Below are 17,888 nucleotides of genomic sequence, written 5' to 3'. Positions count from 1 at the left end.
TTTCCAAGGGTGACTGAAAAAAGGGATGAACAACTTTTCCAAGGTAAGAAAGTAATTGAGAAAGTGATTTTCAAGACTAAACAAATTTGATTAAAGCACTGCAGGTTAGAAAGGGTGACAGAGCAGCCTTTAATGGACCTCAGAACAAGGGTTTCTACCCCAAATTTGGCATCTCAGTAGGAATTCTATTGTTCAGGAGCATGGACTTGCTAAGGGAATGTCTGGGCTGAGGGATCTTTCACAGAACAGTGAACAGGTACTTTTCTTTCTGCTGACACAGAGGATTTTGCCAAAAGCCTGCAGAGGAAGGATGAGCTCTTACTGGGTCAATGCCAAAGGGGTAGGGCCCACCAAACACCCCAGGGACGGCAGGATCCAGCTGCAGCAGGGGGGTGGTCTCCAGCAAAGCATCTCTGTTTGGGAACAAGATTAAACAAACATTAACAACAGCAATGCCACCCTCCTTCTGTAAAAACTAACAACACCCTTCCCTTGTGAGAGGAAGGAATAGCTTAAATTGAGAGAACTTCAAGGTTGTAGAACCTGGATGGTTCTAGAGATTTTCCCAAAGGAATAAAACCCTGTTTCTTGACCTTTTACTCTGTCACAAGGAAGACAGGTGCAGGGGACAGGAATCTTGAAATGTCTGTGGGTAAATAGATGAGAAACTGCATCTTTGTAAGTTTTTTGGGAAAAAAAAAAACTGTTTTGAATCCTGGGATATTTACACCCCTCTTCCAAATCTACCTGAAACAGAGGTCAGAAATTTTTGCTTTCCTGAGCTGGAAGGACAATGGGGAAGGACAAGTCACCTGCTTCTCACTGTGTGTCCCAGACTGCAAGGTAAGATGGATTCTATTTGCCATCTGTAGGGCAGTTGGCTTCTGTTCAGGGGGCAGTTTTCCTTATTTCTTCCACACCCACTCCTCCCTCCAGGGAGACATCTGCTGATAACAGCTATTGAATGTCCCTACATGGCTGATAACAAAGTAGCATCCCATTGGGAGATGTGAGCCCAGAGGGAGGAGCCAAGCATTCCTATCTAGATATAATCTGGAGACTCTGGAATACCAGCACGGCTTCTCCACTGGATTCCCAGAGGAACAGCAGCTGCCTCTTCCACTGGATCTTTGGAGGAAGACTGCACCTTTCTCCAGGATCCCTTCTCCAGCAGAACCACCCCTGGCACTGCAGGAGGGCTGAGCCACAATTCCAATGGGACTGCTGCCAGCACCCACAGGGTGTCAGGTTGAGTTCTGACTCTGTCAGTATTGTTTTAGTTTACTGCATTGTTTATTTTATCCTTTTATCTCTTCCCTATTAAAGAACTGTTAGTCCAGCTCCCATTATTTTTTGCCTGAGAGCCCCTTAATTAAAAATTTATAGGAATTCAGAGGGGTGGGGTTTACATTCTCCATTTCAGGGGAGGCTCCTGCCTTCCTTAGCAGGCACCTGGCTTTCCAAACCAAGACACTCTGTCTACAAAGTTACCAAGGGTTTACTCACGACCAGTTGGCTTTATTGAACATTGGCCTGACACTCCAGGAGGAACCAAACATGTTGAGGGATTTGGAGAAGCAGTCATTGTAGATGAGGCCTGTGTAGGTGGAGAACAGCCCCATCAGCAGGATGATGTATCGACCACTGAACACCATGTTGAACATCTGGTGTAAAAACCCAAAAAGGAACAAAAAGTCCATGAGAACAGGGAATGTTGGAAACCTGAATGCTGAGAATTTAAAATTTTCTGTGCTGAAAGGCACTGACCCACAAGAGGACACTGCATTTTGCATGGGGTGTGGAGAAGGCTTCCAAAATTGATTGACAGCACTGGGATTATGGGTGTGGAGTTGGTTAGAAATGTGTAATACCATAGGGTGAAAAACTTAAAGTGTTTGGGGTTTTAGAATATAGTAATAAATATGAAGCAAGATGGAGGTTTTTGGGTGGAGATTGGTTGTTCTTCTTTACCTTCTTCCTTCTTCTCCATGGGTTTGGGTGGTATTTTGTAGCTAGACAGGAAAGTCCACATTGCAGGCTTTGAGGGATCAGTTATTGGGTTAAAAGGGAAAATAATCTAGGTGTCATTTCTTAATTGTTAATAAATATGAAGCAAGATGGAGGTTTTAGGGTGGAGACCAGTTGTTCTTCTTTACCTTCTTCTTCCTTCATGGGTTTGGGTGGTATTTTGTAATTGGACAGAAGAGTCCACAGTGCAGGCTTTGAGGGATCAGTTATTGGGTTAAAAGGGAAAATAATCTAGGTGTTATTTCTTAATTAGATAGTTTAGTCTTAAAAGACCTTGTAACAAGAGATAGTTGCCCATTTTGTGCCTTGTTAATGAAAGACTGCAGAAGTCACTGCTGTGAGACTGTAACATTGATAAGAAACAATAAACACCTGAGTGTGGGCATGAACTGTTGTCCCAAGTGCCTTCAATCCTGACCTCGATGGAGGTAGAAAAAACAAGCAGAGAACCAACAAGGCAAGGTCACTCCTAAAGCCAAACCAGGGCAATCAGTCTGTTGTGGGACAAACATTGGCCACATGAACCAAGAGCCCAAAATCTCTGTTTCCCCTTGGCAGGGATTAAGGGTGCAAGAGGGAGCAGAGCAGCACAGATAAGGAGGATAAAGGGGCAGCATGGATCTCCACAGGGGACCCAGGAGTGGCTGGAGAGGACAAACTGCACTGCCTGATGCAACTCCCAGCTGGCAGCATGAGTTTGGAACCAGGAGCACAGACCCTTCCAGCCTCCTCTAGCCATGCTAGTGTATCTTAACTCTGGTTCAGCTCCTGTCAGCCCTGAGCCAGCAAAAGCAACCTTGAGCAGCAAATAGGAAAAATACGAGGGATGGGATATAAACTACAGAAACTGGGAGTTTTGCAGTGCCTAAACCCCACTACGATCCAGCTAAATTTAGGGTGATTTTGTTCACACCAACTTACCTACTACACTTGATAATTTCCTTCAGACAACTGAAATTATTAATTTCTTATAAATATACAAAAGGAAAAATCAAGGGAACTCCATACTTTTATGAAATTATACTACGGTGTGTGTGTGTGTGTGTGTGTGTGTGTGTGTGTGTGTGTGTGTGTGTGTGTGTGTGTGTGTGTGTGTGTGTATGTGTGTGTATGTGTGTGTGTGTGTGTGTATGTGCTCATCAGGCTTCCCAGCTTGTCCAAGTGCTTCAAAAATTCCAAAGGAGGAGTAATGGGCATTGTCAACTCAAGGGGAAAAGGATGGGAGTAAACCAAGCTGCAACTCTTTGTTGAAATGCAGAGCTCAGCACAATCTGCCACTTTACCTCATTGTCACTCTTCTGGGACAGAATCCTGCTTTCTCTCACCACCATCCAGACAGCAATCAGAGTCATCAGGATTCCATGGCCAAAGTCCCCAAACATCACAGCAAACAGGAATGGGAAGGTGATGATGGTGTAGGGTGCTGTAAGGGAAAAGACAACATTCCCAGGGCACTGTGTGTTAGCCAGCCCAGATTTACCATGGTGCAGTTCAGGCAATTTAGCAAATATCATTCCCCAGCTTCCCCTCTGCTACTGAAAACTGATGAGTCTCTACTAGAATTCTCTGTTAGAGATTTCCACACAGGACAAGCAGTACAGACAAACATCACAACTAAAAAATTTGAGACAGAAGTCTTGGACTTTTTTGCATCTGAATTTACCTGGATTTATTTCCCGATATGTCCCAATGCCATAAGCATCAACAATGTTTTGAAAGCCAGAAGTAAACTTGTTAGTTTTGTTGTATGTGGGTGGGGTCTGATTGGTTTGCATCCTGTTTAAAATAGATGGGACAGTGGATCCGCTGTGCTCCTGTTAGAGAAAAACAAAGGGAAGATCAGCAAACCCACCCTCAGAGCATTAGGGAGGATGAAGTACAACACAGCTGTCCCCACTGGCATTTGGAAAGCTGCAAGCTTGAGTGTTTGCAGTGTGCTTGCACAATGAGACACTGCAGCAGCTCAGGAAGGCTGCCAGGATTCCACTGCTCTCCACTTTGTGTAGCAGGAGTAAAGGTGAACACTGTCTGTGTAGGACAGACAAGAAAACAAAAAGCAGGTGGAAGAACTTCAAGAAATTCAACTCTTTTGACTATCTGAGCAGAGGGTGAGCTTGCCAACATCCTGGAGAGCTCCTCTATGCACACACCAGGACTGCAGAGCCCAGCCAGGGTAACTAAGCCTCACACACAGCACAATCCTCACCATCCCAGCATTCACCTGAACTTTAAGCTTCACACAATGTATTTGTTAGTTGTTCTATCTCCAAGCCATCATTCCTGCACGCCAAATAAACTGTCCTCTGTGATTCCAGCAGCCCAAGGGGATGGTGCTCTGAGGCTCACAAACCAGACAAGGCAATGAACAATGAACCCATGTGGTGCTGCCACAGCACCTACTCACAGTGCCTCTCCTGAGAGCAAACTGGATGGAGTCCAGGTCAGCAACAGGACACCACACTTCAGCAATCAAGCACTTCTGTGTCACATCGATGTTGCACAGGTTCAGGGTGTGGTAAATGGCCTTCATCTTCCTCACTTTGATGAACCACACCCGGATGTTTTTAGCAGCTGCCTGCAAAACCCTCTGCCGGTGATCCTCAGTTTGGTTCAGCACCTTTCAGACAAGCAAGAGAAAGATGAGGCCAAATCATGGACCAAAGATCAAGGTGCACCAACAAGAGAAGCCTTTTCCACAGAGGATGAATGACCAGCTTGCTTCCCCCACCTCATGCCTGCAGTCTGTGATGTAGTAATTAGCCCCCACAGTAATTAGCTCTGCTGAAAAGCTTAAGGGCTTTTTCCAGGGACACTTTCTGATAATTTTCCTCTTCAAGCTCCAAGGCCAGTGGTTGTTTAAAACAATTAACTGTGCCAAGATCACAGGGAACAGTTTTACCTCCACCCAGGTTAAAAGAGCAGAGAAGAGCTCTGCAAGTAAAGGGTGTGCTGCCTTGAAAAAACACACTAATTACCCTGAGAGACTTGTTTACTGAAGGGAAAAAGAGAGAGTGTTTCCTACTGAGGGTGTTTTCCAACTGGAACATAGCAAACTCAGGCCAAGTCAGATTTCCAGAGTGGAAAGTCTTAGATTGCAGGGAAAGTGAGGACAGAAGACACATGCAGCTAACACAGTTACATTGCTTCTGAGTTCCTGTCTACTTTAAAATATTTTTGAGCTACACTGCACAACTCCCTGCTTGAAACAGTTTCTGTATCAAATAAGTCAGTCAAATTCTTTTCCTTTTAGTTTCTGAACCTTTTCTCAATTTTTGTCTCAAACCCTTCAAATCTTTCTACATTATTGCATACTGCCTTTCTTCCTTGAAGCAAGCACCAGCTATTTCAGAGGTGGCACCCACAAGATCTGGATACTAATTACATTTTACCAACACTCAGGGTGTTGCACAAGAGATTAGTTGTAAAGCAGAAGCTCTTCAGGACAGCACAACATGAAAATATAAAGACAGGCAGAAAAAGGAAGAGCTCAATTAATGTTAGCATTGTTGCATCTCAGCTTGAAAAAAGTTCAAATGTTTTCAAAGTAGCTGCAGATGAAGCAGGCAGTTACACAACATGTTCTATGGGATCTCCCTACACGAGTTCCTCTTTTCTCCCTGGTATGGAGTTTTCTGTAATTATTTGTTTATAATAAATTGCTTAGCCCTCCAGAAAAATCAAACCACTCATCCCAAATCCTGACACAGAAACAAGTGAGCAGTCCCCAAACACCTCTCTTGCACTGCTGGTCTCAAGCTACCTGAAGGTGAAAACGTGGTCATGTCATAGGGGTAAAAACCCTCCTGTTTTTAACAGGATCCAAAGTTTCTCAATATAAGTTTCAACCACATTATTAAAAAAAAAAAAAAAAACAACCAAACAAAGAAAGGTCATTGGCCCCAGTTATTTTACCATCTGAAGATCATCAATTCTGGTGTTGACACCAGAAGCCATTTCCTTCCTCTCCTGAGGTGTTTCTGGGCATGGGTAGAGGGAGGCTCGGAACCTGGAAGACAGGGAAGCACCTCAGTGACAGAGATGGAAAGAAAATCAATCACTCAGGGGTGAGCCAGAGGCACCTTGAGAGAAGTTTCTGATCAGCAGAGACTGCCAAGCAGAGCTCCAGCCCCTGCATCAAAGGGAACCAGAAGTGCTTTAGGGCAAAGGAGAAGCTGAGCGCTAAAGAAAACAGAAGTGGGAGAGAATTCTCTGCTCCCTGTGCTGCCAGTGTCTCCAGGCACTGTCACGAGGCTGGGCAGCCATCCAGCTGAGGGGGGATGCTGCCACACCAGTGCAACTGCTGATAGAAGCAGTCACTGTTGTCTCCACTGTGAGAATATCCCACTGATGTCCATCAGGCCTGCCCAAGAAATCACCACTGCCTTGGTTTTTGCATTCCCTAGCACAGCAGTTGTGCACTTTGAGCATTACAGGCTGGGGAGTGGCAAGTGTGACCGTAAAATGTGTTTCAGTTACTTATGGCACATTTAACATCTGCTCCTGCAGCCACTGTGAAACAGGGAGTTGAGAAATATCGATATAAAGTCATGGCAGTGTGTTTCAAATAACTGAGAGCTGCCCAGCTCTCAGTTACAGACTTTCATACCCTTCACAGATCTTCTTGACTCTGTTCTTCAGCTGGTCACCTTGGAAGAAGATGATAAATACAGACTTGTGCACGTAATCCCCCTAGAACAAAGGAAAGAATTGTAGAGATTAGCATTGGCTAATTACCAGAATTCTAATTTTCCTTTCACTGAGTCTGTCCATCAGAGCTCAGATTTGCAGAGCAGGTCAAGAAATGCTCCTGATTAGCACTGAACAGTCACAAGGAGAGCAATTTTCTCACCCTCAGTACAGAATACTTGCACTGTATCTGTGTTCACTGAAGCAAAATGCCCCAGGTTATCCATTATTGATTCTATACAATACAGTAAATAGGAAAACCTGGTAAGATCTCCAGAAGTAACAAAGATTTTATCAGCAGCCAGCTCACCTACAGAATCAAGCCAGAAGAGTGAATGAAGGTTAAAAAAAGTGGATTTTAACCAGTGTGGTTCCCAGGGAGACCAGAGGCACATTCCTTGCACAGCTGTGTCCGTGGGGGCAGCCAGGGCCCCTTTCCTGCATTTGTTGACAAGTTATTGTTCTACCTTACTTAGGAAATTTTAACATAATGTTTCAAGAATAATTACATTAGGTGTAACCCTCAATTTAAGGAAGTTCTGCACAACAAGAACAAAGTCTCTCCTAGCAGACTGATGATTCCACAGGTCAGCTACCAGTGGTTGGTGGGACAAGGGAACACATCAGCCTCACATGAGAAAGAGAGGCTGTTACTTCACCTCCTGGGTCTGTGCTCCAGGGCAGCCCTATGGGGCCCAAACCCACAAGAGCTAGCCGGTTGGGGGGAGGGGCCATGTGGGTTTGCTTTCTAGAGGGGCCCCCTTTGGAGGTGTTCTCCCAAATTTGCCCTAAACCAGGACAAGCCCCCTTACCGTGACGGGGTCCTCCAGGGGGTTCTCGATCTCGGCCTGGCGCAGGAAGACGTTCCCGCGGCACACGCGCCACAGCATCCGCTCGAAGGTGGGGATGCGCTCGCGGTTGATCACGCCAGCCACGAACCTGCAGGGGACAGCATGGCCTGAGGGGTTGCACCTGAACACCCCCCACAGCCAGCACGGCTGGCAACTGAGGGGCACCACAATGAAAGCTATAAAAATCTTGTTTAAACGTTTGTTCTTGAGGAGGGCTGTCACATTCATATTTTCTGAAAAATTCCTTCACCTGGGATTTTTCTCCTGGGAAGCTGAGAAGCCTCAGAGAAAAAAGAAAACTATTATCTGATTTACTTCTCCTGTGTTTTGCTCCTTTGGAGAGTGTTTGGAGATTGTTTACCCACAGGTGATTGTTTCATTGGTTTCATGTGAATTGTTTTGACTCTTTGGCCAACCAGGGCCAAGCTGTGTGAGGCTCTGGAAAGAGTCAGGAGTTTTCATTATTATCTTGTTAGCCTTCTGTAAGTATCCTTTCTGTATCCTTTAGTATAGTATAGTACAGCATTCTTGAATATAATATAGTATCATAAAATAATAAATTAGCCTTCTGAGAACATGAAGTCACATTCATCATTCTTTCCCTCATCTGAGGCAACACACATACAGTTGAGGGCAACGAGGCTGGAGAGGGGCTTGGAACACAAACCCTGTGAGGAACAGCTGAGGGAGCTGGGGGTGTTTAGGCTGGAGAAAAGGAGACTCAGAGGTGACCTTATCACTCTCTATAACTTCCTGAAGGGTAGTTGTAGTCAGGTGGGGGTTGGTCTCTTTCTGCAGGCAGCAACTGCCAGAATGAGAGGTCACAGTCTCAAGCTATGACAAGGGAAATATAGGTTAGATATTAGGAAGAAGTTTTTTACAGAAAGAGTGATCAAGTTCTGGAATGTTCTGCCTGGGGGGGCAGTGGAGTCACCATCCCTGGATGTGTTTAACAAAGCCTGGATGTGGCTCTGGGTGCCAGGGTTTAGCTGAGGTATCAGGGAATGGGTTGGACTCCATGATCTTGAAGGTCTCTTCCAACGCAGCGATTCTGTTAATTCTGTGTATTTAGCAAAATGGAAGGTCCTCTAAATATACAGAGGTAACACACAGCAAAACAACTGCACTACAGCACAGGCTCTGTTTTTTAACAGAATGAAATAATATTTAAAAAATATATAAATCACTGCTTATAGGAGAAAAAAATGCATTTAGATATACAGTTTCTAGCCTTCATTCCCCTACAGTCCTGGGACATTGGCTACAAGAGTTACAGCAGCCATGGCTGGCAGTGACTATGTCCTGGGCTCATACTTAGACCTCAGTGGACCAAACCCTATGTCCAGATAAAGTATTCCACAACACACAAGGAAGCCTGGAAGCAGCTGATAAAGAGGATGTAGAACTATACAGTTATTTCAGACCATTATGTGCCTACAGCAGCTACAACTTTCAACAAAGCTCTGAGATCTCAGAATGTCTGAGGCAAGAAACAGATAGGCTTCCACAGAACAGACTGGGTTAACTGTTTGGTGAAGAGAGAAACTTGAGAGAAACAGTTTGTTAACTGCAGAGAGAAACTTGTGAAGCACAAACATGAACTGGGAAGTGAATATGGGCAGGAAAAAAGGAGAGAGCACCAGACAGCTTTAGATCAGCTTTCATCTGCTTGGTGTGGAAAGTTTGCACAGCTGTGTTCAAAGCATTGCTGCTTCCAAGGGCTGATAATCCCTAATCCAGCAATCCTGAACTGCAATTACCCGAGTCGGAGCGGGGCACCTCTTCCCATCTCACTCGGCTCCAGCAGTGAAGAGGATTCCTCCAACAGGTCTGGATCCGCCATCTGCTGATGATGCAATTCAGCCTGAATTCACAAATCAATTAATATCTAATGAAACCAGTTAGTGGCATGCAGGGAATGAGGAGCCAGGAGATAGTTGTGGGAGACAAAGAAAGAAAAGAAGAAAGGAAAGGAAAGGAAAGAAAAGAAAAGGAAGAGCAAACGTAAGACAGCAAAAAGAGGAACAAGATGACAGAAAAGACAGCAAGAGTCACACATGGAAGGAGAAAAACAAGAGGAAAAATGGAATGGCTCAGCAGGGCTTCCATACAAGAAAGGCTTGAGGATTGTTGCAACAAAGGGGCTGGGAGATATATAAGTCTGAAGAAAGGCAGAATTAAAAAAAAAAAAAATTAAAGTTTTTAACACAAGTTATGTTCCCAAGAACCATTTTTAATGGCACACACCAGAGAAACACACTTGACTCATGTATTTCTCCAGATATTAAATTAATTTATCCTTATTCACTGTATGGTTCACCATCTGACACAAACACTGCTCAGAGCAGACTGGCAACATGGCTCATCTCTTGGCCATCAAGGCACTAAAACAGGACAGTTTTACACTGTCCTTCTCTGCAACCAATTTGCAGGCTAAAATTCTTAGGAATATACCTTATAAGTGTCAGAAATTCAGGTCAAAGATGCTCAAATCATATCCTGTTGTGCACCATCTTCACACTTGTTCAACCCCGCCTCACATTTAGTTCTACCTCTGCAGCTTATAAAATGAAATGCCAAAGATTACAGTTCCTGAGCACAACCAGAGGGCCAAAGTCTGCCCTCTGTGGAATGCAGGAGTTCTTTCCCACAAAACCACCAAGGGAACTCATTAAATCACACTGGAAGGCAGAGTTTGACCCAAAGACACATCACATCCACACACACACAGAGCACAGCCTTGCAAAACCTGTGGCAAGCGCAGTGACTTAGCCCCAGATACAGAGACTGGGGCCAAGTTGTGTCAGAGTGAAAATCTCCCCAACACTTTCCCTGCTTGTGTTTGCCATATACAAGAGAGTTTTTGCAAGGCTGACACCAAAAGCAGCTCAGCTGCTTGTACGCACACTTGCTGCAGCTTGGAATGTTATATGAGGGAGGGAGCCCTTCACTCTGCTTGGAAAGGCAACACAGGAATTCCTGATCCTTTCAACTTTAAGGCAACTTGTTGCAACATCAAAAACTGAATGGAAAATCAGTTCATAGAGAACACAACTAAAATAAGAAAGTTTGGTACCTGAAACACACAGACCAAACATCTCAGCGACTGTTTGACATCTCCATTTCAGGATGTTGAAGAACAGTAAGTTACAATTGTTAGAGGCTTGTATTGTATTTCCAGTAACCAAGACACTGTTTGGGGTAATCTTTTGTGATGTGCAGCACATTTTAGCAGATGATTCATGAAAAAGGAAGGACAATGTGACACCTTTGGGTTTGCCTCACCTGAGAGAGAATTTGTTATGTATGTTTAAAATTAGCTTGGCCCATTTGGGCTCTGTGTCCTTTATTCAGGACAAGTCCTGCTTAGAGGGGGTGGAATTACAAAGCAAAACAACTTAGAATGAATGTGGATTAGACTGTTTAACTAAAAGAAAACGTTCTTTTGCAAGGATTATTTGCATTACAAACTCCATGTTTCTTAAATTCCTTTCTCAACAACTCTGATTTGATAAGCACATCGATTCTAGAAAGGAAATGGCACAGCAACAGCAGCTCTGCAGCAGGAAGGATAACTAAAGCACTACTGGGGGATTTAATAGAAGTAAAAAACTGAGACTATGTGGAAATGGAAGAACTATCTAGTTTCACTGCAGGAAAACAGGATTCTGGGAAATCTACTTTAAATATGAGTTTTTGCCAGCAGTGAGTGAAATGTCAGAGTTATTGTGGAGTAGTTTTTACTAGATGAGGTTGTTCAGGATTGGAATCTCCCAAGCATTTCCATGGCAGTAATCAAGAAGCATAATACAAGAGCCTTCATAATTAAATATTTTTAAATTGCTTATTGATCCCCTGATCAGCATCCAGATCAGCACCTCTAATCTCAAAAAAGGTTCATTTTCTCCACTGATGATTGCAGTCCTGCCCTGTGACAGTTCTGGATGCCCAGTGCAAACCCATACAATTCAAGCCCCTTCCAGGTCACAAACAGGACAAAAATCAAACGTTCACAAGAACTAAAAAGGATTCATGTCACCATCTATTAACCCAGAGCCAGACAGAAGTGACAGATGCAAAGCAAACAGAGAAAAGCAGATGGCAGAGGAGTCAGAGGGAGGAAGAAGGGACTGCATGCCATTAACCGTTACTTTTCCAGTCTTCTTTTACGCTCACACTCTAGGCAAAGCTCCCAGAGAAATCTCTCCAGCTCATATGGCTCTTCATAAGCAAGGACAAGAAGACTGAGAAAAGGAGCATAATCATCAACATGGTGTGTTGGAACAAGAAATGGCTGCTTGGGCTGGAATGGTCACAGGAAGAACAAGGGGACATTTTGCCACCCTCCCTCCCACCGTGTTCAAAGTCTGGAGAGCAAAAGCCAAGCATGAAGGAATTGGTGAGTCAGCCATTTCTTGTGCAACTCATTACTCTGAATAACACAGTCTTAATTACAAGTTATTGTAGTCTTCAAGTGTTGAAAGTGCTGTGCAAGGGCAGCATGGAGGAAGTTGGCCACTCTGGGATGGTGAGCAGAGGCAGCTCTGGGCTGCTCAGGCTTCCCCCAGCACAGAAAGCTGAGACAAGTTTAAACTGTCCACACTTACATTTTACTGAACATCACCTGTGAGCAGTTCTGTTTGCCTTTATGTAGAGCAGCACATGTTATTTGGTGTGTTTTGTTTTACTACTACAGAAAACTGTTAAGAAAGAGAAGCAAGACATATCTAAGCTTTCTATGCCTGGTTTGTGTAAGGCTGTGGGTGACCTGCCATGGACTGTTTAGAAAATTGATTTTGACCTTTAAATTTAGCTTGATCCCACCATAGTGGGCAGAGAGGACAGTAATGAACAAGGCCATGTTGGATGGGGCTTGGAGCAACCTAGTAGAAGGTGTTCCTGCCCATGGGGATGAGCTTTAAGGTCCCTCCCACCCCAAACCAGTTTGGGATTCATTCTCAATATAGAAGTGCTCAGCACTTGGTTTTACATGACAGAATAGGCAGTGCTACTTTAACACAGCAAAGTAATGGATTGTCAGGTTAATCCTGTTTGTCCAAGGGACACTTGTAAGTGAACATCCAACACTCGAAGACAAAGAGTTTTTTTGTACTGAAATCAACCCCACAGCCCAGCAGCCCTCACACCAGCAACACTACTGTGTCAGCAGTGACTATGACTGGCACAGGTCCAACCTTGGTGCCTGAACAGGCAACACCTTGTGCCAAAACAACAAAAAACAAACTGTTAGATAAATGGCCTGAGTGTGCAGGAGTCCAGCTCCACTTGACAATAGCCCTTGTAAATAGCAGGAGCCGCTTCCGTTAAGAATTCTTTGATCAAATCCTGAGATTAGAGGAAACAGGACATCTACTCAGCAAAAACATGTCCTGAAAAACACACAGGAGCTCTCTGAGAGAACTGCCAAGACTCCTGAGATACTTCAGCTTTACAAGGAAGGGTTATGTCTTCTCCCAAGCAGGATTTATGTCAGTGCCATGAATGACACTGGAGAAGCTGCTCTCAGGTCCAGTGGAAGTTGCCAGTTCCTGGCCCAGATGGTATTTGACAAAATGTCCAAGACTTTAAATGTCAGCTTTGCTCCACAAATGACCTCTGAAAGCTTCAGGGTGTGATCAAAGGCTCTATTAATTAATTTATTTATCTATTGCTTCAGTGGACTTTGTATTGTGACCCTGATGAGTCTCCACATAACACTTTAAAGGCTGAAGAAAATTCAGCTCCATTTTAAGTCCTCTGCACGTGCACCAAAGAAACTCTGACCCACTGGGGACAGTGCTCACTGTAGCACCAAATTTTGGGGCTGTTGATGTGCTTTCAAAACTATTCACATCTTAATCATTCTATACAAATTTTAGACAAACCATTGCTTAACTAGAACAAGCCCAAATCAGCATTGTGGGAGGTAAATCATGGGTAGCTATGTGCACTGCATGAAAAATGGAAAACAACTTGTGCAGCTTCCTCAAACAAAGCATAAATGACCCTGCTGTCCAGAACAGCAACTAAAATATATTTGAGAATAAAAATGGTCATTTCTATGAGAAGAACCAGCTCCCCAAGTGTTAAACCCCACCGGTATTCTGACCTCATCAAAAAACTGCTGAGTTTTACGCAGTATAAACTTTAATTCTGTCAGCTCCAAGAAGTTTTTCTTCAGAGCCTCCTGGTTGGTGTTGATTTCTTTAAGCTCATTTTCAATCTTCTCAAAGTTTGCCTGGAAAATGTGAAAAGGAGAAAGAAAAAGGACTTAATACCATAATTAAGTGCTGTTCAGTCTGTCAGCACACAGAGGAAAGTGAGATGCTTCACATCCCCACCCAATTTGAGTTTTACAGGATTTACAGGTGCATCTCCAGCCTGCTGTGGCACAGATCCACATCTGCAGGCAACTGCAGACTTCTCACACTCAGCCAGACTTTTATGGACTGGATTGATAGAGTTTCTTCAGATCAATAAAACCGTGACAAACTTTATGACCCACCACCATAAACCATGTGGTTCCAGCAGTTTTTGGCTCATTTCAATGGTGAAATTCCTACTGAGGACTCCCACTTGTCTATTTGGACAATGTGAGCTGGTAGAGCTGCTTCCAGGGACAGCTGGAGACTGAGCTAATGTCCCCCTGCCACTAAATCCTGCAAGTATCAACCCACAGAGACAATTTCCCCTGTTTCCATCCAGAATCAAATCCTAGTTTAACTCTTCACACATCATTACCTCCAGGTCAATCATGTCACGTGGAAAAGGCACCTCTGGGTTTTCACCAGTGTCCATGATAGGAATGTTTGCCTTTTTAATCTCCTTCTCCACAAACCCTGCAGACACAGCATTCAAAGTGTTAATTACAGACATTTCAGGGTCAAACAGTTTCAACCTGCATCTGGCCCCAGAAGCAGCTGATTCCTTCACCTCCTGTTCCCAGGTGTCTGTTTTGGCTAGAGTTATTTTTCCAGGGGGGAGGTGAATCCCTGGAGGCATTGAGCCCTGTCTGTGCCCTGACCCCTGTGAAAAATGTGTATTTTATGATTGGCTTTTTGCAAATATTAAAATATTTTATGTGTTACGTTAGAAGGTTATGCTGTATTAATTTTTTAAAGTAGGGTGTTAGATATAGTTTTAGGTTATAACAAAATGTTAAAATAGAAAATATGTATGTGGGATATTTTTTTAAAAAAAGGAATGAGGTATTTGCACCAGACAGCAGCCACAGGACACCTAAATCTTTCAAAGAAAAAGAATTTATGAACTTTTTCCTGCCTTGCTCCGCTCTGAAGACACCTCAGGATTCAGAGGAAGAAGCTGACACTGCCCAGACAGAATCCTGTGTTTGAATGGAACTGATGCATCATGAATGAGGTGTATGAATATGCAACAGGCTGTTACTTTTAAGGGTTAATCCTCTGTTAATGTGGGGCCTTTTTCGGGCTTATTTTGCCGAGAAAAGGTACCTGGACTGTCTGTAACTCTTTGTTTCTATTGTCTCATATTGTCCTAGATCCTAATTGTCCGAATTTTTATTACTCTAATTATATTGCTGTTTTTATAACCATTTTATTACTATTAAACTTTTAAAATTTTAAAAACGAGTGATTGGCGTTTTTCACACCCCTCTGCCCAGCAGCTTCAGCCTCCTTTCACTGTTTGGTTTTTCCTATTATTATTATTTTATTTTTTAACCAAAAGCTGCAGAGTCAGAGCCTCATCCACCCCAACGGGAACGTACGGAGCTTTCGGTCCATCTCCTCGCACCTCCGGACCTCATTGACGAATTTACGGTGGAACACGTTCACGTCGGGGTTCAGCTGCAGGGAGAGACACGGCACTCAGCAAACGCCCGCCCCACCGGCCCCGGGCCCGATCCCGCGGGACTCCCGGTGCCGCCACCGCCCCGGGGACACTCACGTCGCGGAACTGGACCTTGCCCAGCTCGCCCAGCTCGCTGACACAGCAGTAGGCGGCCTCGGACTGCAGGAACAGCTGCGCCAGGGTCATCTCCTCGCTGCGGAACAGCTCCCCCATGGCGGCGCCGCTCCCGCCGCGGCCTCTGCGGAGATGAGCCGTGAGAACCGGGCCGGGGTACGGAATGAGGCCTTCCCGCCGCCGCCGCCGCGCCACAGCCCGGCTGCACCTGGAGGCCGGCCCGGTGTCCCCATCCCACCCGACCCCACCCCGTTCCCATCATATCCATCCCCGTTCCATCCCGTCCCGTTCCCCGCCATTACCTGCCGCCGCTGCTGTCGCTGCCGCGGCCGCTGCCGCCACCTGACCCAACCCGGCTCCCGTCCGCGCGTCACGCGCACGTCTCCTGGCGACCGCGTGCGGCCCCGCCCCGGAAGTGATGATAGAGGCGGCACCGCGCCGCGGGGTGACGTCACGAGCGGCGTTGTGACGTCACGGTGAGGAAAACACCAATCGCTTGTTTTTAAAATTTTAAAAGTTTAATAGTAATAAAATGGTTATAAAAATAGCAATATAATTAGAGTAATAAAAATTTGGACAATTAGGATTTAGGACAATATGAGACAATAGAAACAAAGAGTTACAGACAGTCCAGGTACCTTTTCTGGGCAAAATTAGCCCGAAAAAGGCCCCACGTTAACAGAGGATTAACCCTTAAAAGTAACAGCCTGTTGCATATTCATACACCTCATCCATGGTGCATCAATTCCAGTCACACACAGGATTCTGGCTGGGCAGTGTCAGCTTCTTCCTCTGAATCCTGAGGTGTCCTCAGGGCTGAGCAAGGCAGGAAAAAGTTCATTTCTTCTAAAAATGGAGCAATAAATTCTCTTCCTCTGAAAAATTCAGGTGTCCTGTGGCTGCTATCTCACTACGAGTTCTTTCTTAAAAAAAAGTATCCTACATAGCATATTTTCTATTTTAACATTTTGTTATAGCCTAAAACTATATTTAACACACTACTTAAGAGAATTAAAACAGCATAACCTTCTAACACAACACATATAATATTCATTTTAATATTTGCCAAAAGCCAACCATAAGATACATTTTTCACAGCTGCTGTGGGGCACAGGGTGCAATCCTGTGATCCCAGAGCCACCAGGCCCAGGTCAGTGGGGACAGCGAGCAGTCACGGGGCAGGCACACAGCAGGGAAAGTGCTGACTGCTGTGACATTGTCAATGAGCAATGTCCCTCTGCATCCGTGGGATGTCGGGGTTGCCCAGTTGGATCATTTCTCCCGGCCTGCCCTGAGGCAGCTGAGCTGGGAGGAGCCCCGGGTTTGGCCTGGCAGCAGTGCTGAGGGTGAATACCCCTTGTTAAGGAATGAGGGAAGCTGCCACCTTCCCAGTGTGCCCACAGCCTTCCCAGGTGGCAGCTCTGTCCATGGGCACTCGGTTCCCTCTGGCTGAGACAGCCCCAGAAGCAGAGAAGGCTCTGGACCAGGGTCACTCCCCAGAGCTGAACTTTCCTTCTCCACATTCCTGGCCTGTTCAGCTGGGTTGTTGCAAGGTCTGGTGGCGCCTTCTGTGTGTCTCCCTGTTTTGAATAATTTTGATTTTTTACTACTAAATCCATGAGTAATTTGGGCTTTGCTTACAAGCAGTGTCCCACATTTAAAGTCTGGTGACAGGACCTGCAGGAAGCTCCAGTATTGCAGAGCTGGGAGAGCTCCTTTAGGGGAGCCTGGAGTTTGCCAGCCAGTGACAAAGGCTGGGAGCAGTCTTGGCCTGGCAGCAGTGCTGAGCGCAAATACCCCTTGTCAAGGAATGAGGGAAGCTGCTCCCAGTGTGCCCACAGCCTTCCCAAGTGGCAACTCTGTCCATGGGCACTCGGTTCCCTCTGGCTGAGACAGCCCCAGAAGCAGAGAAGGCTCTGGGCCAGGGTCACTCCCCAGAGCTGAACTTTCCTTCTCCACATTCCTGGCGTGTTCAGCTGGGTTGTTGCAAGGTCTGTGTTGGCATTTCCCATGTGTCACCCTGTTTTGAATAATTTAGGGTTTTTACCACTAAATCCACGAGTAATCTGGGCTTTGTTTACAAGCAGTGTCCCACATTTAAAGTCTGGGGACAGGACCAGCAGGAGGCTCGAGGATTGCAGAGCTGGGAGAGCTCCTTTAGGGGGAGTGCCCAGCTGCCTCACTTCAGGAGGGAATTATCCTTCTCTGAGTTAAATCTGTGTGGAGAGGAGTTGCACCCTGCATGTACCATGTGTGCCTCTTGTACATACATGTACCTGGGAGGGGGCATTCCTAAGATACAGACTTGTATCTTAGATTCCAGTCCAGTTTTCATGCAGTAACAGCTGAATTCAAATTGTAGCATTTCTTTAAAACACT

At 45.2% G+C, this 17,888-nt stretch overlaps 1 protein-coding gene across 2 annotated transcripts in view; it reads right to left on the bottom strand.

Annotated features, from left to right (window-relative positions):
- ATP6V0A1 (ATPase H+ transporting V0 subunit a1) overlaps window positions 1-15,916 on the bottom strand; it is a 30,383-nt gene extending 14,467 nt beyond the window's left edge. The window contains exons 1-14 of one of the 2 annotated variants that reach the window (XM_050985545.1): window positions 15,812-15,916; window positions 15,492-15,633; window positions 15,313-15,391; window positions 14,307-14,404; window positions 13,675-13,803; window positions 9,326-9,429; window positions 7,527-7,653; window positions 6,635-6,717; window positions 5,941-6,034; window positions 4,433-4,645; window positions 3,692-3,842; window positions 3,312-3,451; window positions 1,507-1,664; window positions 323-413 (exon numbers count right to left, since the gene is read on the bottom strand). In XM_050985545.1, coding sequence (XP_050841502.1) covers window positions 323-413; window positions 1,507-1,664; window positions 3,312-3,451; window positions 3,692-3,842; window positions 4,433-4,645; window positions 5,941-6,034; window positions 6,635-6,717; window positions 7,527-7,653; window positions 9,326-9,429; window positions 13,675-13,803; window positions 14,307-14,404; window positions 15,313-15,391; window positions 15,492-15,608 — 1,584 coding nt within the window. In that variant the 5' untranslated portion in view covers window positions 15,609-15,633; window positions 15,812-15,916. The remainder of the gene's footprint in view (window positions 1-322; window positions 414-1,506; window positions 1,665-3,311; window positions 3,452-3,691; window positions 3,843-4,432; window positions 4,646-5,940; window positions 6,035-6,634; window positions 6,718-7,526; window positions 7,654-9,325; window positions 9,430-13,674; window positions 13,804-14,306; window positions 14,405-15,312; window positions 15,392-15,491; window positions 15,634-15,811) is intronic. The other variant, XM_050985546.1, reaches the window with a different exon arrangement.
- Window positions 15,917-17,888: the final 1,972 nt, after the last annotated feature.

Source organism: Serinus canaria, chromosome 27 (assembly GCF_022539315.1).
Source record: "Serinus canaria isolate serCan28SL12 chromosome 27, serCan2020, whole genome shotgun sequence".
In the NCBI taxonomy this organism is placed as follows: domain Eukaryota; kingdom Metazoa; phylum Chordata; class Aves; order Passeriformes; family Fringillidae; genus Serinus; species Serinus canaria.
The sequence above is the reverse complement of the archived record's forward strand: the minus strand, read 5'-3'. Positions and strand labels throughout refer to the sequence as shown.